This window comes from Scomber japonicus, chromosome 5 (assembly GCF_027409825.1).
Source record: "Scomber japonicus isolate fScoJap1 chromosome 5, fScoJap1.pri, whole genome shotgun sequence".
NCBI classification, from domain to species: domain Eukaryota; kingdom Metazoa; phylum Chordata; class Actinopteri; order Scombriformes; family Scombridae; genus Scomber; species Scomber japonicus.
The window spans coordinates 14,507,633-14,527,593 of record NC_070582.1 but is presented as its reverse complement, the minus strand read 5'-3'; the positions used below and the strand labels follow the sequence as shown (position 1 = coordinate 14,527,593).

At 38.6% G+C, this 19,961-nt stretch overlaps 1 protein-coding gene across 1 annotated transcript in view; it reads left to right on the top strand.

Annotated features, from left to right (window-relative positions):
- Positions 1-19,961, top strand: part of mov10l1 (Mov10 like RISC complex RNA helicase 1) — a 20,688-nt gene extending 727 nt beyond the window's left edge. Inside the window, exons 2-25 of the mRNA XM_053319883.1 lie at positions 7,269-7,409; positions 7,544-7,731; positions 8,038-8,197; positions 8,488-8,600; positions 8,766-8,953; positions 9,067-9,207; positions 9,732-9,800; positions 9,990-10,187; positions 10,530-10,644; positions 10,901-11,078; positions 11,184-11,254; positions 11,361-11,452; positions 11,574-11,629; positions 12,763-12,944; positions 13,117-13,263; positions 13,980-14,101; positions 14,217-14,316; positions 14,631-14,777; positions 14,903-15,076; positions 15,300-15,449; positions 15,849-15,956; positions 16,548-16,688; positions 16,799-16,894; positions 19,836-19,961. Coding sequence (XP_053175858.1) covers positions 7,269-7,409; positions 7,544-7,731; positions 8,038-8,197; positions 8,488-8,600; positions 8,766-8,953; positions 9,067-9,207; positions 9,732-9,800; positions 9,990-10,187; positions 10,530-10,644; positions 10,901-11,078; positions 11,184-11,254; positions 11,361-11,452; positions 11,574-11,629; positions 12,763-12,944; positions 13,117-13,263; positions 13,980-14,101; positions 14,217-14,316; positions 14,631-14,777; positions 14,903-15,076; positions 15,300-15,449; positions 15,849-15,956; positions 16,548-16,688; positions 16,799-16,894; positions 19,836-19,961 — 3,203 coding nt within the window. The remainder of the gene's footprint in view (positions 1-7,268; positions 7,410-7,543; positions 7,732-8,037; positions 8,198-8,487; positions 8,601-8,765; positions 8,954-9,066; positions 9,208-9,731; positions 9,801-9,989; positions 10,188-10,529; positions 10,645-10,900; positions 11,079-11,183; positions 11,255-11,360; positions 11,453-11,573; positions 11,630-12,762; positions 12,945-13,116; positions 13,264-13,979; positions 14,102-14,216; positions 14,317-14,630; positions 14,778-14,902; positions 15,077-15,299; positions 15,450-15,848; positions 15,957-16,547; positions 16,689-16,798; positions 16,895-19,835) is intronic.

Genomic DNA, 19,961 nt, shown 5'->3' with positions numbered 1-19,961 from the left:
AGGAAAGAAGAAAAAAATAAAGTATTCCGTTTTTGGACTTTTTCGCTTTGATTTTTGGTGAAATATTGGATCATTTGGTGGAGCTGTCAACAACTGGTAGACATCTGAAATGTGACCCTGATTACACACTGCTTTTTTTCTAAGATGTCAAAAGCCAAAAAGGTAGGAAACCACTGGTTTCATCTTAAACCATGTCTTATGTTTTAAAAGCTTGTTATATTATTCATTGAGTTCAATCTTCATCTGAAACTGAACTAAAGCTGTTAAATACATGTAGTAGTATAGAGAGTACATTATTTTCCCTTTAAATGTAATGTAGTGGAATTATAAAGTAGCATAAAATGGAAATACTCAGTTAAAGTACAAGTAACTTAAAATTGTACTTAAGCACTACAGCACTTGAATAAATGTACTTAGTTACCTTCCACCACTATTGTAGGGTTAGGGTAAAAAAATGGCTGATGATTCATTTATTTATTGATCATTATTAAACCCCTTTATTCCCAATTATTACCTTTAGCAAGGATGTTTTCATTTCCATGACTTTACCTGTTTCCATCCTTAAATATCCTTACATTCATGTAGGTGCTGTGTAATACAGTTACCTGCATTGAAAGATATTAACCCTGCACTCTGTTGCTCATTCTTGAATATGAAACCATGACTGACAAACATATTTGCCTTGTCAGGTACAGGTAAGAATGTAATACACCTTTATGTAAACAATTTGTGATTAAATGTCACACTACCATTAGATGATTAGATCACTGGTTAATAAACTTGCCCAGTTTAATGCTTCACTGCGCTTCAGTAATAACACAAAGTAAAAAGGAAGAAGATTCTGAGTTGAGAAAACTAAAAACATTTAATATGTAAACTATATGCACAACTACAAGCACTTAATGGTGTGAAGACCACCTGAAAAAGGCTTGAAGTGGTATAGCAATGATACATTTAACAAACAATCAATTTGCACTGTATGGAAGGGAAGTCTTCAATGTTTACATGTCAATAACATATTTTGTTATTTATAAAAATGTGACGAATACTAAAATTGATAGAAATTCATGTGATAATAAAAAAGGAGCCAAATGTTTGTTTTTGTGTTTTGGGTACAGATATAGATCCAAGTGAGGATCCAATCGCAAGATACAGCATTTTTTTTTTGCTATCATGAACTTCTGTTCATCCTTAAATTAGAAAAATCTGATCTGATCAAGATTCAGATTAATTTAAACATGAGAATATATTGGAAAAGGATTGTTCTATATTGAATATCATACTGAATTCTCAAAAAATCTTGTTATTGTTGTTAATCTTCCACCAAACCAAAAGTCTAAAAGTTCAACATATGCAAATGATTTCCATGATTTTTTAAAGTTCTGATATGAGTAACAGACACCATAAAGTATAAACTGTGCTTGCTTCTTTCAATGTTCCTACACTTCCTCTGTGTTTTAGGTACATTCATCATTGGAGATTAATTTATTTACATCAGGTTTACATAATAAATCCCATATTACCTCTGGGCTGTACTACGGCCTATTGTGGGCCTATCGTGGACTGACCCTTTATTCCTTACCAAGCAGAGTCATTTCTATAGTTTAAAACTCACAAAAAGTCATGCATTTTCTGTTGATTATTATATATTTCAGCACTACTGTCCTTTTTTTTTCTTCATAATTTTAAATATGAAGTGAACATTTTCATATTGACATGCTTCAGTGAGGGCAGAAGGCCAACTCTTCTTTAAATAACTACAGGCACACTAAGGAGATAACCTACTGTGGCCAAATTCCTGTCCAACAATCAGACTGTCTTGACTGTACTTGTGCTTGTTGATGTATGAGTATTTTAGCCGCTAATTACACTGGGGAAGTTTGGGCCCAAGTCAGACCCTATCTGATTGATGAGGGAATCTGTTTTTCCTGTGGCCCTCACAATAGCTGGCATAATTTCTGAGGATTCGTGGCATTTGTTGCCATTAAATAGGGTAAGCAGAGTGTCCAGTTATAGCAACACAGACTTTGAGATTACTATCTGATCTGATTCCTGCCTTGGCCTCATTTGCACTCTGCACACTGTAGAAAAGACATAATTGTCTTGGTTAGAAAGAGTGCCAACACTGACCTCTTGTGGTATGTTGTGGGTCGTATCAGTGGTAACGGTCCTGACAGTTGCAAACAATATAAAACATTACAAGCTTTCTTAAATATATAACAACCGGGAGTTTGACTGTTTTCACTGTATAAACTGTTCTCATCCAGCACTCAACCAGCTAAACATACAACTATCACCACCACATCTTGAAACCATGATTCCAGGCAGCACCCATGGAAACAGTTTAAATGGCTCATATATAAACCTGGGATGTTAATGTGCTATCACTTACCGCAGTTTCCTCAAGGCACACAATTTTAAACTGACTACATAAAAATACTTTTTGGGGATGGCTGTAAATCTAAATATCAGCTCTGCCATATAGGCATATCAGTGTTTTTGCATGTTTTAGTGCTTTTTGCAAGTCCATTAACTACAAATCATAAGTGCCTCACTTTTCCCAAAGCAGATCATTTTTCAAAATACTTGTTTTTTTCTTTATCCTTCAGGAAGTTGCACAGCAGGATAAAATCAGCTTGCAGAGACATGTTAACTAATCACAATTAATATAATGTAAAACATTGTCTTTTTTTAAAAATGGTATGTTGGTTATTATAAGAAAATTACAAAACCATTCAAAACTTTAAAATACTGGTCAAGGGACCTTTGCTGCAGGTCAATCCCCTCACTCTCACTGCTTCCTGTCAGCATATGCCACTACTGTACTTACAAATAAAGGCAAAAAAATGCCCCAAAAATAAATCTGGAAAAAAAAAAAATTCTAGGATGCCATTTTAAACTATTGAACCATGTGAAGTACATATTTGGGGATTTTGTGCTTAGTTTGAAACATTACATGGTAGGTTTTGATTTCCGGACATAGTTTGATTGGCACTTCATTCTGATCCTATCAATACTTTGCATACAGTAATAGAGTACACAGCACTGATATTCAATACAGCAGTTGAAAAGGAGACAGTGTGTTGCAGGAACATGCAAAACAAAATAACAAAATTATTAGTTTGTCACCTTAGTTTGGTGCTGGACAAATGCAAGAAGGTACCTTATATTATTTTCAACGGATATTAGGTATCAGGTTTATTGTTTGTCCTGTGGTTTTAATTTTCAACATGCTTGGTTTATAAATAATTTTTGTATGACCGGTTACTGATAAGTCAAAGGTTGAGTTTCTCACCATTCCATTTTATGCTACTTTGTCCACTGGTCCAACACATATTTTATATAAAATGTGTGCTTTTTTACTCCACTAGATTTATTTTAAAGCTTTAGCTACTTTGTAGATTCAGATTATCAATACAAAAATATAATCAACAATTAAATTATGTTGCTTGATGTTTTATTATAGATAAAGATACCCAGCAGTATATAAAATAGATTTAAAAAAATATCCTCACATTTACTAGTTGCAACATTAAAGTGAAATGAAGTACATTAATCCATCAGTGATCATGATTCAATAAAATCATTTATGTATAAAATGTATCCTGGAATTATAAATTATACTTTTGTACTTTTACTAAGGTAAAGAATTTGAATTCATATTTCTAGGCTGTCATATCCCCATTTTCACTTCAGTATGAGATCCAAATGGATCTTCCACGATTGGAGGTAAGTTCTATACCTCTCAACATCTACAGAATAAATTCCAGAAGAAAAAGATAAAAAGTTTAGTTGGTGATACTACTATACCCGTGGCAGTGCTGCCTTCCATACATTTCCATACTCTATAGATGCAATATCTGGAATAATTTATACTTGACCACTGGTATTCTTCCATAAGATCCACAAACTTGACAACTTTGGTGGGAAAAGTCAGAATCTAAGGTAAAATATGGACCACAGAATATACGAGCGTGAAAGCTGTGAAGATCAAAGTTGGCAGCAACACTATAATATTTATCTGACTAAGCCAAGGCTTGATCTTACATTGGCATAATATGAAGTGCCATGATGAGTTTTAGGTAAAAAAGATAGGTGTATAATTACTCTTCACAATATCTCATCAGATCACATTAGCAGACTGATGACTCATTGCCTGTTCAGTTTGTCAATTTGTAATAGTCAGTCTGTAGTTCTGTAGAGCAGCAGAGTTTTTTGTGTGTGATAGTACTGTGAGAATATGCAGCAGGGTGTTGCTTAAAAAAAGAGTGAATGTTTTCCTTCCAGGTCTTAAATCTTCAAAAAATAACAATACAAAAGTGTTCCACCTGCTTCTTTTTGACATAGAAAGATGCATTAGGTGCCAAAAATAGGTCATTTGCATGAAGAGGGAGAACAAGACAGTTGGTGACTAAACAGATGACGCTCTAATGCTCAAATGTGTCTAAAAGACACAAGCTGGATAGTCACACTGTATTTTCAGATTCATTTCATATACTGTGTTGCATTATAATAAAATATGACTGGTATTGTTTATGTTTAACCCTGTGGTTTAACCTAATGTGTAGCCCTATAGTGGTACATTTCTATAAATTGTGCGGTTGGCTAATCTTTTATTAACTGTTTGAAAATATAAACCAACTTTGTAGTGTTGGGGGAGGTGACTGTTGTGGCAATAATATTGCTTTTGTATGGTCACAATTTGGCAGTAAAGGAAATGATCTTTATTTTGTACTAGAGCTGCAAGGATTTATCGATTAATAATTTAGTTGATCAACAGAAAATTATTCTGCAACTAATTTGGCAATCAAATAGCATTTTCATTCATTTTAATGTAAAAAATATGGTGGTCAGAAATATAGGTTGGAAAATAGGGCCATTAATTGACGAATCAAGAAAATAATTGCCAAACTAACTGCTAATGAAAGTCGTTGCAGTCCCATTTTGGACTAAACTAAACTATATCAAGGGCCCACCCTGACCTTCTCCTGGAGATTCTTTTACTGCATGCTTAGGTAAGGTATATGTAATGTAGGCTGTTTGTAGATACCTGGGCACTCAGTGGTCAAGGGAAATGAAAACTCACAAATTGGCTGACAAATCTCTCTATTAAACTGGAAACTATTGATCTGAAGATTCAGTTGGGTTAATGTGAGTGCTTCAGCATTTGTAAAGAAAAAAAATAGAGCTTCAGTGGCAAAAAGAGTGGACAGAAAGAACAAAGGGATAGGCATTATTTCTCTCTGCAGACATCTGTTAAAACTAAGAGGTGGATGATAAAATCTGGAAGAAGAGATGATGTTGTTCTAACTAGGCTGAGACTGAGGCATTGTGGTCTAGCCAGCTACTTGAAAGTCATAGGCAAACATCCAGACGGTCTGAGTCAGTGAGGAGATTTGGAAACTGTCCAAAACGTTATGTTCTCATGCAATAAGTACAAAAGTGAAAGGCAACAGTTATTCAGGGAGTTGTCAGATCTGGGTCTTTCGGCTTTCTCTTTCAAGTCTATTTTTGCATCTGAAGTGAAATTTCAACCTACTGGTAAAGCAATCTTATGATTTCTCCACACAACTGCTTTGTATTCAAGAATGTTGGACAAATAGGGCAGCATTGCGATTTTCACTTTACAGCCTGCTGGAAATTCATCAGTAGAAGAACAAGAAAGACTACTGTTTTGTTAATATTTACCTAGTGCTAATGCAATGAGAATTGATCATTACCACAATATAGGCTACAGGTTTCAGTACTTTTGATATTGATTTTCCACCCACCACTACTTCATTATAGCTTGCTTCAAGCCTTTGGGATCACTCAGAAACCGTTAATGCCAATTCAGGGTTAACTACCAGACTTCAACAGCAATAACCTCCTGATAACTTACTAATTATCTTATGATGAAGTAGTAAGATATAGACCAGTAAGAACAAGTAAGACCTGGGTTTTCTTCAGAGAAACGGCACGAATGTGTACGCCACCATTAGCATTATTTCTGAGAAGTGCATCTTGTTTTCTTAAAGACGTCACTTTAGACTTATTTTCATTATTATTATTATTATTATTATTATTGTTATTATCATTATTTTGAACAGTTTTAGACCTTACAATACAGCCTTTGTGAACAGACAGTTCACAGACTTTAAAATTAAATTTAAACTTACATTTAAGCAGGGTTCCATTAGGCTATTGCCACTTGGGACCATAAGAAATGGACGTAACATCCGTGACGTCACCCATTGGTTTGTGGACTGCTGCTCGGAAGCCAATAGTATCGAATCTAGGCAGCGCCATCTTGAAAATTTCAGGTGCATGCTGGGAAAAAAAGAACACGGATTCTACTTATAAGGGCATGAGGCGGAGTCATAGACGGAAGTATGGGCGGGACCAACGGCGGAGCAGGGGAGGCTGCGATTGGTTGCGAGGGCTGGATCTCGAGGATATTGGTCAATCAACCTGTCAATCACAACGTAGCCACGTAGCCTGCTTTATCGTCAAATATAAAATCAGGGAGGCTAACATTTCACAAATGAAAATCAGACTGCATTGAAGAAGGCTTTAAACTAGCGATTGAGACCATAAACACATTTTGAAAACGTTTACTGAGGTTAGAAATCAAGTGAGAAGTTGGTGAATTCTCCATTGACTTGTATAGAGCCGGAAGTCTTTTTGAACACAAAACGATCGCCCCCTGGTGGCATTTTGATAGAATGCAGCTCTAAGTTACTTCCGCATTGGCTTCTTTTCAGAGGACAGGAACTCCCCGCTCTGGTAGGTTTACCAAATCAACCGTGACACCGCCTCACGTCATGAACCGCCATCCACCGCGTCCTTCCGTACGTATTTTTGAAGTTCGTGACGACTAACTTCACTCGAGTTTCGACCCTCATCCGTGAAATTTCATGTTCATATTTTGCGTTGAGTACGGTTAATTCAACTTTGTATTGAAACATGTCCAACCCATCCATTTCTTATGAAGTAATGTTTTCATTTACTTGCATCTAGACGACGCTATTTCGTGCTAAGGTGGCTGTGGAATATCTGAGTTAGCGCGTTTGCTGTTAGCTAGCTTAAAAGTTGTCCAGCGTTAGTTGTAAGTTCATTCCTGTCATTTAAAAATATGTATTTTATATTTTAGTAATTCCTAATTTTTTGAGCGTGTTAAGATAGTAGTGTAGCAGCATCTACTTTAGGTTAGAGTTCAATAAAAAAAAAAAACAACAATTAGGTTAGACTGCTTACAATGCTGTAAAAATCGCCTGTTCTCTGTCCAGTTTTCTCAGGGTGGACAGGGAGCTACTGTGACAGCTCCGGAGATATGCTCACTGCTGTGCGGCGCATGTTGTGCAAACTGGTTTCTCCATTGTGGAGGCCAGTAGAAGTTGATGAAGAAGGCATTTTCTCCGGTGTGCCAGGTAAATACAGCACGTAACACATAGCACCCAATATATCCAGATACAGCTCACTTATGTAGCGTATTCGTTCAGTATTACAAATTGTATTTGTATTGTCCTGTCGTGTTTGCTCCATATTTCACTTTTCTGGTCAGGCATGGAGGACATTCGCCACATTCGGGCTGGTGTGGTAACCCAGCTGTGCCTGGACTACGGCTTGATAGACAAAGCAGTCTATTTCACTAGTGGAGAGGTTTTGGGTGGGATGCCACTGAAAGAAGGGGACCTAGTGAACTGCATAGCAGTACGACATGGTGCCCAAGGGGGTTGGAAAGCTTTAAGGGTGAGAAACCTGTGTGTCCTCCAGTGTAAACCTGCAAACACTGAACAAGTTACATTTCCCCCCTTCAGTTCAGTTGAGCTTGTTGGATATGGTAAAATAAAACATACAGTGTGTGCCCCCTCTTTTTATCACATGTTAGACTGAACCTCTAACATTTGAACGTTTGAGTAGAAGCTGGTAGGCCCTTTATTTAAATTAAACCAAAGTCTAAGTTTATTTTCGTTATCTTACATTGGTTCAATTAGGAAAATAAGGTCATCACAATGAGCTTTGTTTGGAAATACACTATTTAATTCTGTCTTTTAGGTGGAGAAGAGTGCTGATGCTTGGGAGGACGGAGGATGCACTTCCCCAGAAGCTGACAGTATGCAGCTGCGGCCTCTCATTGGCACAGTCACATCATTTGATGGAGATGGTGGCCACATTAACCAGACCACTTACTTCCCACGCTACAGTCTTTGGGAAGGTATTGTTGCACACTGTACTTCACACACTAAATTTGTGAGCCTCTTAGCCCCATGATGCTTTGCATCAACTCTGTTGTCTTCACTTACAGTGGCCTTTTAAATGGCCAGAATCCTGTGACTGATTTAAGAGCCACCCATGTTTTTATAATTCAAGTTTGTTGAGCTCTCAAACTGAGAGTAGATTACACAAACTTGCAGCCACACCAAAATGTATAAGCAGTTGGCTGAAGGCTGATGTTAACTTCCCTGCCCATTGGCACACTTATGTATTTTCTTTCCTGTCTGTTAGGTTACGAGCCAATGAAAGGAGACTGGGTCCAAGCAAAATATTTTATCAATCCTACTCAGTGGACCACCCAGGCTCATTCTGTGGCCCCTTTACGCTATTGCCGCCTAGACCAGGTAACTGCATGCTTGAAAGTTTTAGGCTTTACAGAATTTACACAATCATTTATTAAATTCCTCTTGGTACATCAATGACATGGTTTTATTAAAACCTTGTTTAGATATATTTCTAATGCCTGCTCTGATTCCTCTGCCCTCCTTTGAATGATCCCCTTTCTCTAGGCGTGTGTGACCAGCATGTATGGTAACAATGGTGTGGTGGCAGACAGTGTGTTCTTCAGCCTGGACTCTCTGCTGCTGCCTGCCCACTACCGGCCTTTGCCAGGGCACGTGGTCAACCTGGTAATGGTGGAGAGCAGTCAGTCCTTCTACTGTTGGCGGGCCCTGTGCATGGCACCCTGCCTTCAAGGGTAACCACAGTTTTTAAACTTGTATCTTTGTCAGAAGTGCAGTAATGTGAAAATATGAATGAATTGACAGATAGTAGTAATTTAATCTTTTTTTCTTGTTATTCTTGATGCAGTACGAATTTTGCTGCTACACATCTACCAGCGGCTGATCTCCAGAAACTCCTTGAAAACAAAGGGGGGGTTGATATAACAGACTATGGCCAGTTTGGGGAAGTGATGATTGGGGAGAGACGAGAGCTGGTGCTGTGGATACAGTGAGTGATCAAAGAAGCACAACAATTTTGACATTCCTAGTGTAAGAGGAGATGAAAGCACTAATATAATTAGCCACAAATTTCTGTAAATTATATGTATAGTTTTGATGAGAATTGGACATTATTCTTTGCAACCTTCATTAAAGCCACTGGTCGTCTTGTACCTCAAATCCGAGAGAAAACAAGGGGCCAAATGCCTTATCACAGAAAAAATACTTCTTGCCATCTGTTTGAACTTACCGCACTATATAATTCTCATTGTTCTTTCTAAACAGGAATAAAGGTTCAGAGACTCACAGGCTGAAATTCTGTGACTTTGCTAACTGGGACTCAGAAGAACAGTTCTCCCTTGTTACTGTTAAAGGGTCTACATCACTGGGACAGAAACAACAGCCTTTGCAGGAAAGCTGCTCATTGTCTGAGTCTGCTGTTGAACCTTCAGAAAAACAAGTCAGCGCTACAAAAGAGGTAGACAAAAAAAATGGAAAAATTCTGAAGGACACTCTCCATTCCCCTGGTCTCAGAAGAGAACAAATTGAGTTGGATATTCAACCAGGAGAGAGGCTGTCTATAGTAGTGGGCTGTCAAGCAAAGTGAGTTATTTTTATATTACTATTGTTGTGACAATAGTATAAATAACAATGACAAATGGAAGGTTTTCGGATTCTCTATCTGGGCATGTTTTTGTGAAATATAAAATGAGCTCTTCTTAGGTGATTCTGTGAGGTTCTTGTTAGTATGATGTCTGTGCTGCTAAATTCCATGTGTGGGAAATTGCTCAGGAGCCTGGGAAGCTGTGCCGAGCTGCTGCTGCTGCATTTCTCCAGTTTTGTCATTGGGAGGCGCCTGGAGGTCACAGTGGGTAGTGAAGAGGAGAACCTGCTGCAGCCATCTGTGCCTTACAGTCCCAGCGATGCCAGGCCGGTCTCAACAACGCCTGGTCATGTGATCACTGTCTCTGCTCCAAAAGATGCACCTAGGTATCAAAACATGCAATTACATTGCTCCCTGAGGAAGAGCAATGAACTCAGAATGCATTGCTTATCTATCTACTGTTGCAGTTTAACTTTCAGTCAGATAATGAAATCATGATCTATTTTTGTTTTCCATTTGTATAATTAACAGATGATCCATGACATAACTCAACCAAGTTGATTTCCATTGTTTTTACTAAACCTTCTATAAATAAGGCTTTGTTTGTTGACCTAGTGGGATTTATGTGGGTGATTATTGTTTTGCTGTCTCTAAAACAGAGGCAAGTATTTATACAGAATGAATAATTTGTGTCACCTCTTGTTTGAGAATAACTTTCCCTCCTCCAGGCTTACTAAGCGGCGACTGCCAAGCTTCTTACCTTCCTACCCAGTGCCTCAGGGCCTAAGAGACTGTGTGGAGGCAAATAATGATGTGCTGGTTGTGCAGCCATGCCTAGGAGAGGTGAGAATGCCCATGATGAAGTTTCAGTAATTAAATAGAGTTGTTTAACAAAAGTATGGATTTGGGCAGGTTGTGCAATATATATGTTGATTAGTGGCTTATTAGGGCACTGTGGTATCTAATGGAATCTACCATTATTTGTTTATTTACTATAAATATGATTTCCTGATTTGCCAAACAAATTTGTATTTTCCATAAAGGAGAAAACTTTTGGATCAATTGAAATCACATTTTCTGTCTCCTGCTGTTTGTCCAGGTGCTGTCACAATCCAACACACATTTACGATTTTCAGCCCTCCTGTGGTTGGAAGAGCTGCATGTAGAGTGGGAACTGAAAGAATTCATAATCAATGGGGCCATTTTAAAAAGAGGAGCTGTCTACCTGCACCTAGAGGTCCATGGCTTGGCTGAGGGTAGACCCAATCTCAGTATAGGTGTGGAGGCCTGTATTTCCCTTCTTCATTGCTGAATGTATGCAAAAGTTGATGAGTTTTTCATGCAACACAACAAGGCTCTTGACCCACTCACTTGCTCTACAGGTGACAGAATAGTATTGAAGAAACCACGGCGTGACGGTATGGTAATGGAGTACGTTAGTTATGTCACAGAGGTAGGGAGATATTTGGTACTCTGAAACATCTTTTATGTTCTGCATTATCAAACATAAATGGTGCTTAAATCTATATGAAATCTAATGCTCTGTTTTGACACTACAGATCAATGATGAGAATGTGAGTTTGAGAGTGAACTCAGAGTTTCAGCGTAGCTATGTTGGAGAGCCGCTTGATGTGGAATTCTCTTACAACAGGTGAGAAAGGGGAGAGTCAGTATTAATATAATCTTACGTTGATTTACATTTATATTTCACCAGTATGTCATCAGTCATAGTTTTTCTGGTGATGTTTTTTTTTGACTGCTTTCGTTACCAGGTTGACCATGAGGCGGTGTCATCACGGACTTGACCAAACGAAACAGTTTGGGGAGAGTAAGTGAGGATTTTACTGTGAGCATGTTTCCTGACATTTTAGAGATGATGAATAGGACGTGATCTTATTTTGGGGTCAACATTACTGTTACAGGCCATATACAGCTGTCTATGGAATCAGTCATTATAAAAGATAAGCCACAAATGTTTCACTGCAGAGTCGTGATCAAGTTAGAATTTGTCACATAGATTGTGCTACAAAATAATATAAAAATGAAATAATTGTGTTGTTATTGAATTTTACTAAACAAATCAACTATATAATTTTGGGAGATGACAAAAACATAGTCATAAGCTTCATTTTGGGTATCTGAATATAGCTGGATCAATCTAGGAACATACTCTGGCTGTCTTTTATTCAGCAGTGAAGTGAAGTACTACATTGAAAGACCATCCTTGCACATGAAGTGACACAAAATCGACTCTAGATGGTGGTATTCTCTATCTTTTCCACAACCCTTTTGTTTCTCACACTGAGGAGAAGAAAAAATTTGAATTTGCCTTAAGGGATGATTTCTGTATCTCAATTTATCTTTCCAGGATTATCCGCCTTTACATATGCTAAGAATAATTTTTGCAAGCAAAATGACATTGTATTTGTTGAATAGACAAAATCATATACAAGAAAATTTAATAGAAGATTCTAGTTTATCAGTCTTGGCTTACTTTTTCATAAGACAATTACACTTTTGTTTTTATTGATATTGGAGAATGCCAGACAAGCTTTTGTGGTGGGTATTTCAAAAGTCAGACTTAAATTATTCAACTCAAATAAATGTTCATGTTGTTGGATAGTTCTTTTCCCCTCTAGAGTGACTTCACAGACCCCTCAGTGGACAGGAAAGTGGATGGAGGAGGCAGACCAAAACGAAATGAAGGTGGACACAGAGGTGAAAAAATTGGAAGCATAAAAACATAATTAAAACATGTTTGATTTTTGAGTCTAATTGTATCTGAACACTAGAATCCAGACAATCCAGAAAATGGAAAGGTGTCGAACATTTCTGTGGACATGAAGTCAAAGGCAACACAGACAAAAGGTATCTGTATTTGATTTGGGGCTTGTTTGCAAACATCTCTAGTGCATACTAGATAAGATGAAGGGCATCACTGATATGTGTAATCTCTTTTAGATGGTGGGCTGCCATCCAAACCCATCCCCAGCCCTGGTCACTTCTTTAACCCCAACCTCAACCCCCCTCAGAGAGAGGCAGTGAAGAGGATTTTGGCTGGAGAGTGTCGACCCACCCCTTATGTTCTATTTGGACCCCCAGGCACTGGAAAAACCATCACTCTTATAGAGGCTATACTGCAGGTGTTCACAAACACAAACGCTCACAAATGTAGTCCAAGTCCATTAAAAATGCAGGTCTCACTGTAGCATATGTAAAAACACTGTTGTCCATTGAATCCAACTAATCAACATTGTCAGTCAACTGCAATAATGTGGACATACCCGTAACTTCATAAAGTCTCTCCACCTCCAGGTGTACCACTTTCTGCCCAGTAGTCGGGTACTTGTATGCACTCCTTCCAACAGTGCTGCTGACCTCATCTGCATCCGTCTACATCACAGCGGCTTCCTGCATGCTGCAAGTTTGGCCCGTGTCAATGCATCTTGTAGGCAGGAAGAGGTAATGCAGACCATCATGAAAAAATCACTTACTGGACAATTTTTATGGCTGCAGACTGCGTTCAGACCAGATATGACAATGTGTGAAAATCCTATTCATTTGAATAGAGGTAGTTTGTTTACATTGCAGAGGTTGGGGCTGAGGGTAGACCCAATCTCAGCTGTGTAAAAAAGAACCAGGCTCAACTTTTGCCGGAACGCAATGTGATAGAACGAAGATGCCAACGGGGAGAAATATCTTATTTACCTTGTAGCATTGTAGCATTCTGCAGTTTATCAAGGAGCTGTGAAGATGGAAGGGATGCCTTAATGCCTTTTCCAGAACTGTACAACCTTGCAATGAGGGAGTACAAAGACATAAATCACCATGCATTCACATGGCATTGTTTTGGGCTGCAACTCGGTATTTCTATATTTGTGCTACGATCACTTACGTCACACAAATGGGTCATGTAGTGAAACACCCATACCCCCACCGAACCTGCTGCATTGCCTGATTTGGTCTGAACGCTGCCTTATGTATGATCAAAGGGATGATATGCATGCTCCTGTGTAGAGTAAGGTCTGTACAGCTGCCATCACCACCAGGTTGGGTGGTAAGCTAAATAATAGACGTGGTTGTTATAACGTGTTGTCTGCATCCACTTTTAGCACGTTTCAACATCTAAAATGTACATGCCATGTTGATGTGACTTGTGATGTCTTTTATTTCTATAGTTCATTCCAGAAGTACTGAGACCGTATTCGAGGGCTGGAGAGGACATTCGTCATGCCTCTTTTCACAGGATTGTTGTCAGCACCTGCTCCAGTGCTGGCATGTTCTATAATGTAGGACTACAGTAAGTCCTGGGCTGTAGTCAGGATGGGGGTCAACACTTCCAGTTAGCAGCTTTGTTCTTCATCTTTCTCCTACTTTAGACCCAGTTTGTGAACTACTCACCTGTTTTTCCTTAGAGTGGGACATTTTACCCATCTGTTCCTGGATGAAGCAGGCCAGGCCACAGAGCCAGAGTCCCTGATCCCCATAAGTCTTGTGTCAGAGAGAGATGGACAGGTCAGTTCAGTTATACACACTACCATCATGCAAACCATGGAAAGCTAGTGCCCCTGTCTTATGTGGTGTTTAGAAATCATGTCAAATCCTGTTAGTGGTTGTTATGTTCTCCAGCTAAAGTTGAGCCATATCTACATTTATTCATGTCTGAGGTTTTCAGAGCTGTGGTTATTACAAGATACTTTTTTCCTGTCTTCATTCTGTGTGCTTGTTTTTTCATAAGAAATATGTTATATGCTTTTGCAGGTGAATATTTGTTAAAACAAAAAATGACTCCTATTGATTAAAACTTTTTTTTTTACTTGCTTGCTTAGATAGTGTTGGCCGGAGACCCCTGTCAATTGGGTCCAGTAGTGAAGTCCAAGATAGCCACTGCCTTTGGCTTGGGGGTGTCTTTGTTGGAGAGGCTTATGGCCAACCCACTGTACTCCAGGCATGAGTGGGGATACAACCCTAAGCTGGTTGGTGCACTATATACAAATCACATGCGTTTATATCCAATATAAAGTGACACACACTCACATGAATCAGCTTAACAGAATGTGCTGTATCATACCTGACTGCAATTTGTTTTTATCTACTACAGGTGACTAAGCTGATCTACAACTACCGTTCACATGAGGCCTTGCTCACACTGCCCTCCAAGCTTTTCTACCAGGGGGAACTGTGTTTTAAAGCCCCCAGGGCTGTAGTGGACTCCCTCTGCCAGTGGAAAAACCTGCCCAAAAGAGGCTTCCCTCTCCTTTTTCATGGTGTCAGGGTGAGGGGTCTTACAAAAATATGGCTTTGGTCTTGCAAAGCGAGTATGAGACCTATTCTGTAACAGAGTTTGTCAATCTATATTGTGTTACTAGTTGTTTTTTTTAATTTTGGTATATCTCTACAATCTAATCCTTGTAAATCCTTGTTTGGCTTTAATGTCACTTCAGTTTATTGGGATATTTAGCTCCTGCATTCTTTTTACTGATTTTGCTCTGCTTTAGGGCACAGAAATGAGGGAAGGTAACAACCCATCATGGTTCAACCCAGTGGAGGCTGTGCAGGTAATGCTTTACTGCTGCCAGCTGGCCAAAAAGCTCTACAACCCTGTGAACGTCTCTGACATCGGCATCATTGCCCCCTACAAAAAACAAGTAAGACTACACAGACCGCAATCTGTGGAAAATATGGTGTTTGATGTGCAGTCTTATATTAGAGGTGCATAAGAATAAGTTGCATGAGTGAGGGGGGAAAAGCTATTTGTGTCACTCCACATCCAACCTCAAGCTTAAAGGGTAATTCTGGTGTTTCTCAACCTGGATCCTTTTTTCCTATTATTGGAGCAAAAATGCTACGCAGGCGCATCCAGTGGGATCCCTGCGACATTGATGGGAAAATAGAGTCCAGGTTGAAAAATACCAGAATTACCCTTTAAAATGATTGTTATATGAATCTATATGTGAGAGATTAAATATTTATTGTTTTTAATGTATTAAGTGGTGCTTTACATTCTGTAATCCAAAACGTGTCTTTAATTTTTTATGTCTCTCCAGTGTGAGAAGATTCGTGTACTGCTGGGTAAAGTAGGCTTGTCTGACATCAAAGTGGGGTCTGTGGAAGAGTTCCAAGGACAAGAATTCCTGGTCATCATCATCTCTACGGTAGGCAAAATCTGAATTTGGGTAATAGAAATAGCAGACATCAGAATGTGATGCCTTATAAATAACAGGGCCATTGTTTGATATTAAATGAAACTCAAATGAAGTTCAGAGCCAAATGTGGTGAAGATTTATTTGGAAGGCTTTGAAACTATTTGGACAAAAAGTGTGGGTAATAAGTTTTTGGCTTGCAAAACAAATAAACATTTGTTATGATACAATGAATTTAGGAAGAACATACTTTATGGAATGGTTTAGAGGTTACTGACCATAATTTGAAATCAGTCTTTCAGTGCCTCCATGTGGTCACATGGTTACTAATTTATGTATTTTTTTTTGAGTGAGACATGAAATGTTGAAGGTATCCATTGAGTTTAGTTATTATTATATATTATATATTATTAGCAACAATTAACAACACTTCAACAATCAATAACTACAATCAAATATCACATCCAAAAAACTATCAGATAAAGCAGTCCATTTTAAATGGGGGGGGGGGGGGGGGGGGGGCTGTGGAGCTATGAGTCATACCCTCTCACAGTTTATCCCCTAATGTAGAAACTGCTCTATTTTAATTTTCTTATAATGTAGGTGCGTTCTAATGAATCGGTAGAGAGTGATGATTTGCAGAGTGTGCTTGGCTTTCTGGCTAACCCCAAGCGCTTCAACGTTGCCGTCACCCGCCCTAAAGCCATGTTATTAATTGTTGGAAACCCTCACATTCTCATCTGGGTGAGTGAAACATGAAAGCTTTATCATATATATTATAAAATATTTGATTGTGTTGATACGAGTTCATTATACATGTATTGTGTACTTTAAATATCTTCATATCTCTCAAGGACCCATGCTTCAGGGCTTTACTGCAGTACTGCTACATCAACGGGGCATATGTGGGCTGTGACCCCCCTCCTTCCCTAAGAGACTCTCACATGTACGTAAACTAATTGCCCATCATGTTTTCTTCATTCAAAACGGATACTTAGGATTATCATTGCAGTCACAGGAGACAATACAAACCAAATATTTCTATGGGTAAAAAAAGTACAGTACGCCTCAGCAGTGTTGTTAAACCACCGTTCTGTAAGTACCAAAGGGTACTGGCACTTAAGACCCATATTATTCAAGTAATTTGCATTGAAAATAGTAGAGTAGATGGATAACAGTACAAATACCAACTTTCAACATGCTTTTGTTAAATTTGTAACATTTGTTAAAGTTAATCTACATGCTTTAGGTTGTTTTGATTTTCAAGAAATGTGAAGAAATTTCTAAGACACAAGTATTCACAATATAAAATATGTCTGGTTTGATTAGTTTGTTTGCAGCATTCATTCTAATAATGTTATTTAGGATGCTTTGTATGTATGTATTTTGGACTGGACTATTCAATACAGTGAGCTCCACATATCTGCCACACTCAATGATATTAAAATGACTACTAAGCACAACAACAGCTTCAGTTTAAATTGGATTTGGCAAATTATGAACCTAACTCTTCTCCTCTTTTATGCCCACAGAGCTGCAGAGGAACAAAGGAGTGCATAAGAGGACAATGTAATCATGGATGATGCACCTCAGCGTTGTCAACCTGACATTGTGTGCCAAGTTTTTTTTCTCTTTACATGTCCTTGGCTTGCCTCTAAGTTGACCGTTCACAAAGTGAGCTGTAGCAGCCCTAATCATTGTTGACTGAATTGGTTTGAAAACAGATTTTTTTTGTTTCTGTTAGAGCCAAATGCACTTCCACTCGGGGGTAGAAACCAAGATGACGCTACTGTACACTGCACAATTATTTCTTTGTTCTGTGTTTATTATGCCGATGTGCTTGACTGTGCATAAGATTTTCAATTAAACTGTTACAGATTCTGGGTAAATTATTGTGAATTGCGTCACAGCCGTTTGATATCTGCCAAAGCTGCACAGTGATGCTGCTAAAATGATTTGAATGGCATCAGCCTAAATTTAATCGCTGCTTCCAGTGCTTTAGTATTGACTCTTTTTTGAGAAAGAAAAATTAGATGCAAGACAGACAACGTTGTAATTTTTAGCATGTTGTAGAGTGTGTTAACTTGGTTTAGCATACTTAGTGGACCCACAGTTGTCTGCACTTTCCAGGAAGAGTTGTCTGCACACCTCGGCGTGGCAGCGTCTGCCTGCAAGGCTCGGAGACTGGATGTGACAATTGAGTGCTACTGACAGTCTGTGCAGGGACTGTCAGTCCCACTGGAGCCCAGCAGGATGGAGGGTGGAGGGTGGGGGCAAATGGGGGTTCAATCTCTTAAGTTAATGAGTCTCTTATGTGCAGGGAGGAGACAGCTTTTATCTAAGTGCACTGTGCTACAAGGGAGCCCATCTCAGACACCCATTCGCCCCTCCTTTTCTTCCCAAGCACGCCTCTGTCTTTGATGTATGTCTCAGGTGTTTGTTCTGCTGTCCCACTCTGCCAGTGGAGACTGTAGTGTAAAGGGAACATCAACTCAAAAAAAATTTCACATTATGCTTTTCAAATAATGTACAATTTACTACAAACTGACATCTTCCCAGACTGGATATTGGAAATTTGACTTCATGATGTCTTCAGGTGACATAATGCCTGATCCTTCTTAGAATGAGCCAGAAATCACACTCCTATCCCAGTTACATTACCACAGTGTGCTGTTAAAATTAGTTGTTTTGTCATCCTCAGTTTTATGGACGCAGCACCAAGGTCTCCAAATGATTAGTTAATATAGTCCACCTAAAAGTAAAAGTTCAGCTAAAAATGATTTTTTATCACAAGTAAATGCTGACCTGTGCTATATTTTATTTATAGTCAAATATAATATATTAACATGAAGATGCACACGACACCGTACAAGACGAGGGAGAACCAGAACCTAGCCAAAGCAACAACATATATAGCGACACCATGTGTGCTATATGCAGTGGTGGAAGGTAACTAAACACAGTAGTGTTCTAAAATACAATTTTGAGGTACTTGAATATTTGTATGCTGCTTTATGTTTCCACTCCACTACATTTTAGCAAATATTTTACTCCCTTCTACACTACATTTATTAGTCAGCTTTAGTTACTGTTCCAATGAGGGTTTAACATAATGTAATATATCAGACTTGTAAAATACAACACATTGAAACCAGTGGTTCCCAACCTTTTTTGCTTTTTGACGTCTTAAAAAAGCAGTGTGCTTACACACTGAGGCATCAATATTAATAATCCAGTGATGTCATATATAATATTTCAGTCAGAGGAATGAAATAAATAAGTTAATGTACTTAAAGTACATTTGTCTGCTAATATGTACTTTACTAGTAGGATACTAGTAGAATATTTCATGCATGACTTGAGTATTTTTAAAGAATCTCAATACTTCTTCCACCTCTGACTATATTTTAAACAACAAAATTAGTTATTTTAGGGTGGGTTTTCCATTTAAGCACAGATATTTCACCTAAACAAACTGTTCATTGTTAATTTGAACATGACTGCGTGCATTAGAAGCAAATTCCTAAATTAAAAGAATATCAAGTCATGTTTTGGTCGACTGTACAACAAAAAAAGTTGAGTTGGGTTGAGCATTTATTAGTCTGTTTTTTTAAAGATTTACATCTTCCTTTTTTAAAAGCCAATTTTAATTTTTCCTGTGTTGTCTACTCGTCTGTTTGACAGACAGGTGCCCAACCATTCAGCTCATACACTATTACCTCCACATTAACTGAGGCAGGGGTAGGCAACACATTACCAAGACAGACACAGTGTCTACAGGGCAGCCATTAGGCCCAACAACAGACCCCTGCTGGGCTACCGGCAGGGGGAGCTTGTTAAATATGTGGACCTATTGTTCTCCTAAATTGGTCTGTGACTCTAATTGCCCAGTTAGTCCCCTCTTACGGGGTGTACTCGTCTACCCACACTGGAACCAGCCTCCACTCATCAGATCAGGCTGTAAAAGTTGGCTACGCTGGGGCCGATGGAGGACTTTGGCTGGCAGCAGGAGTGTAG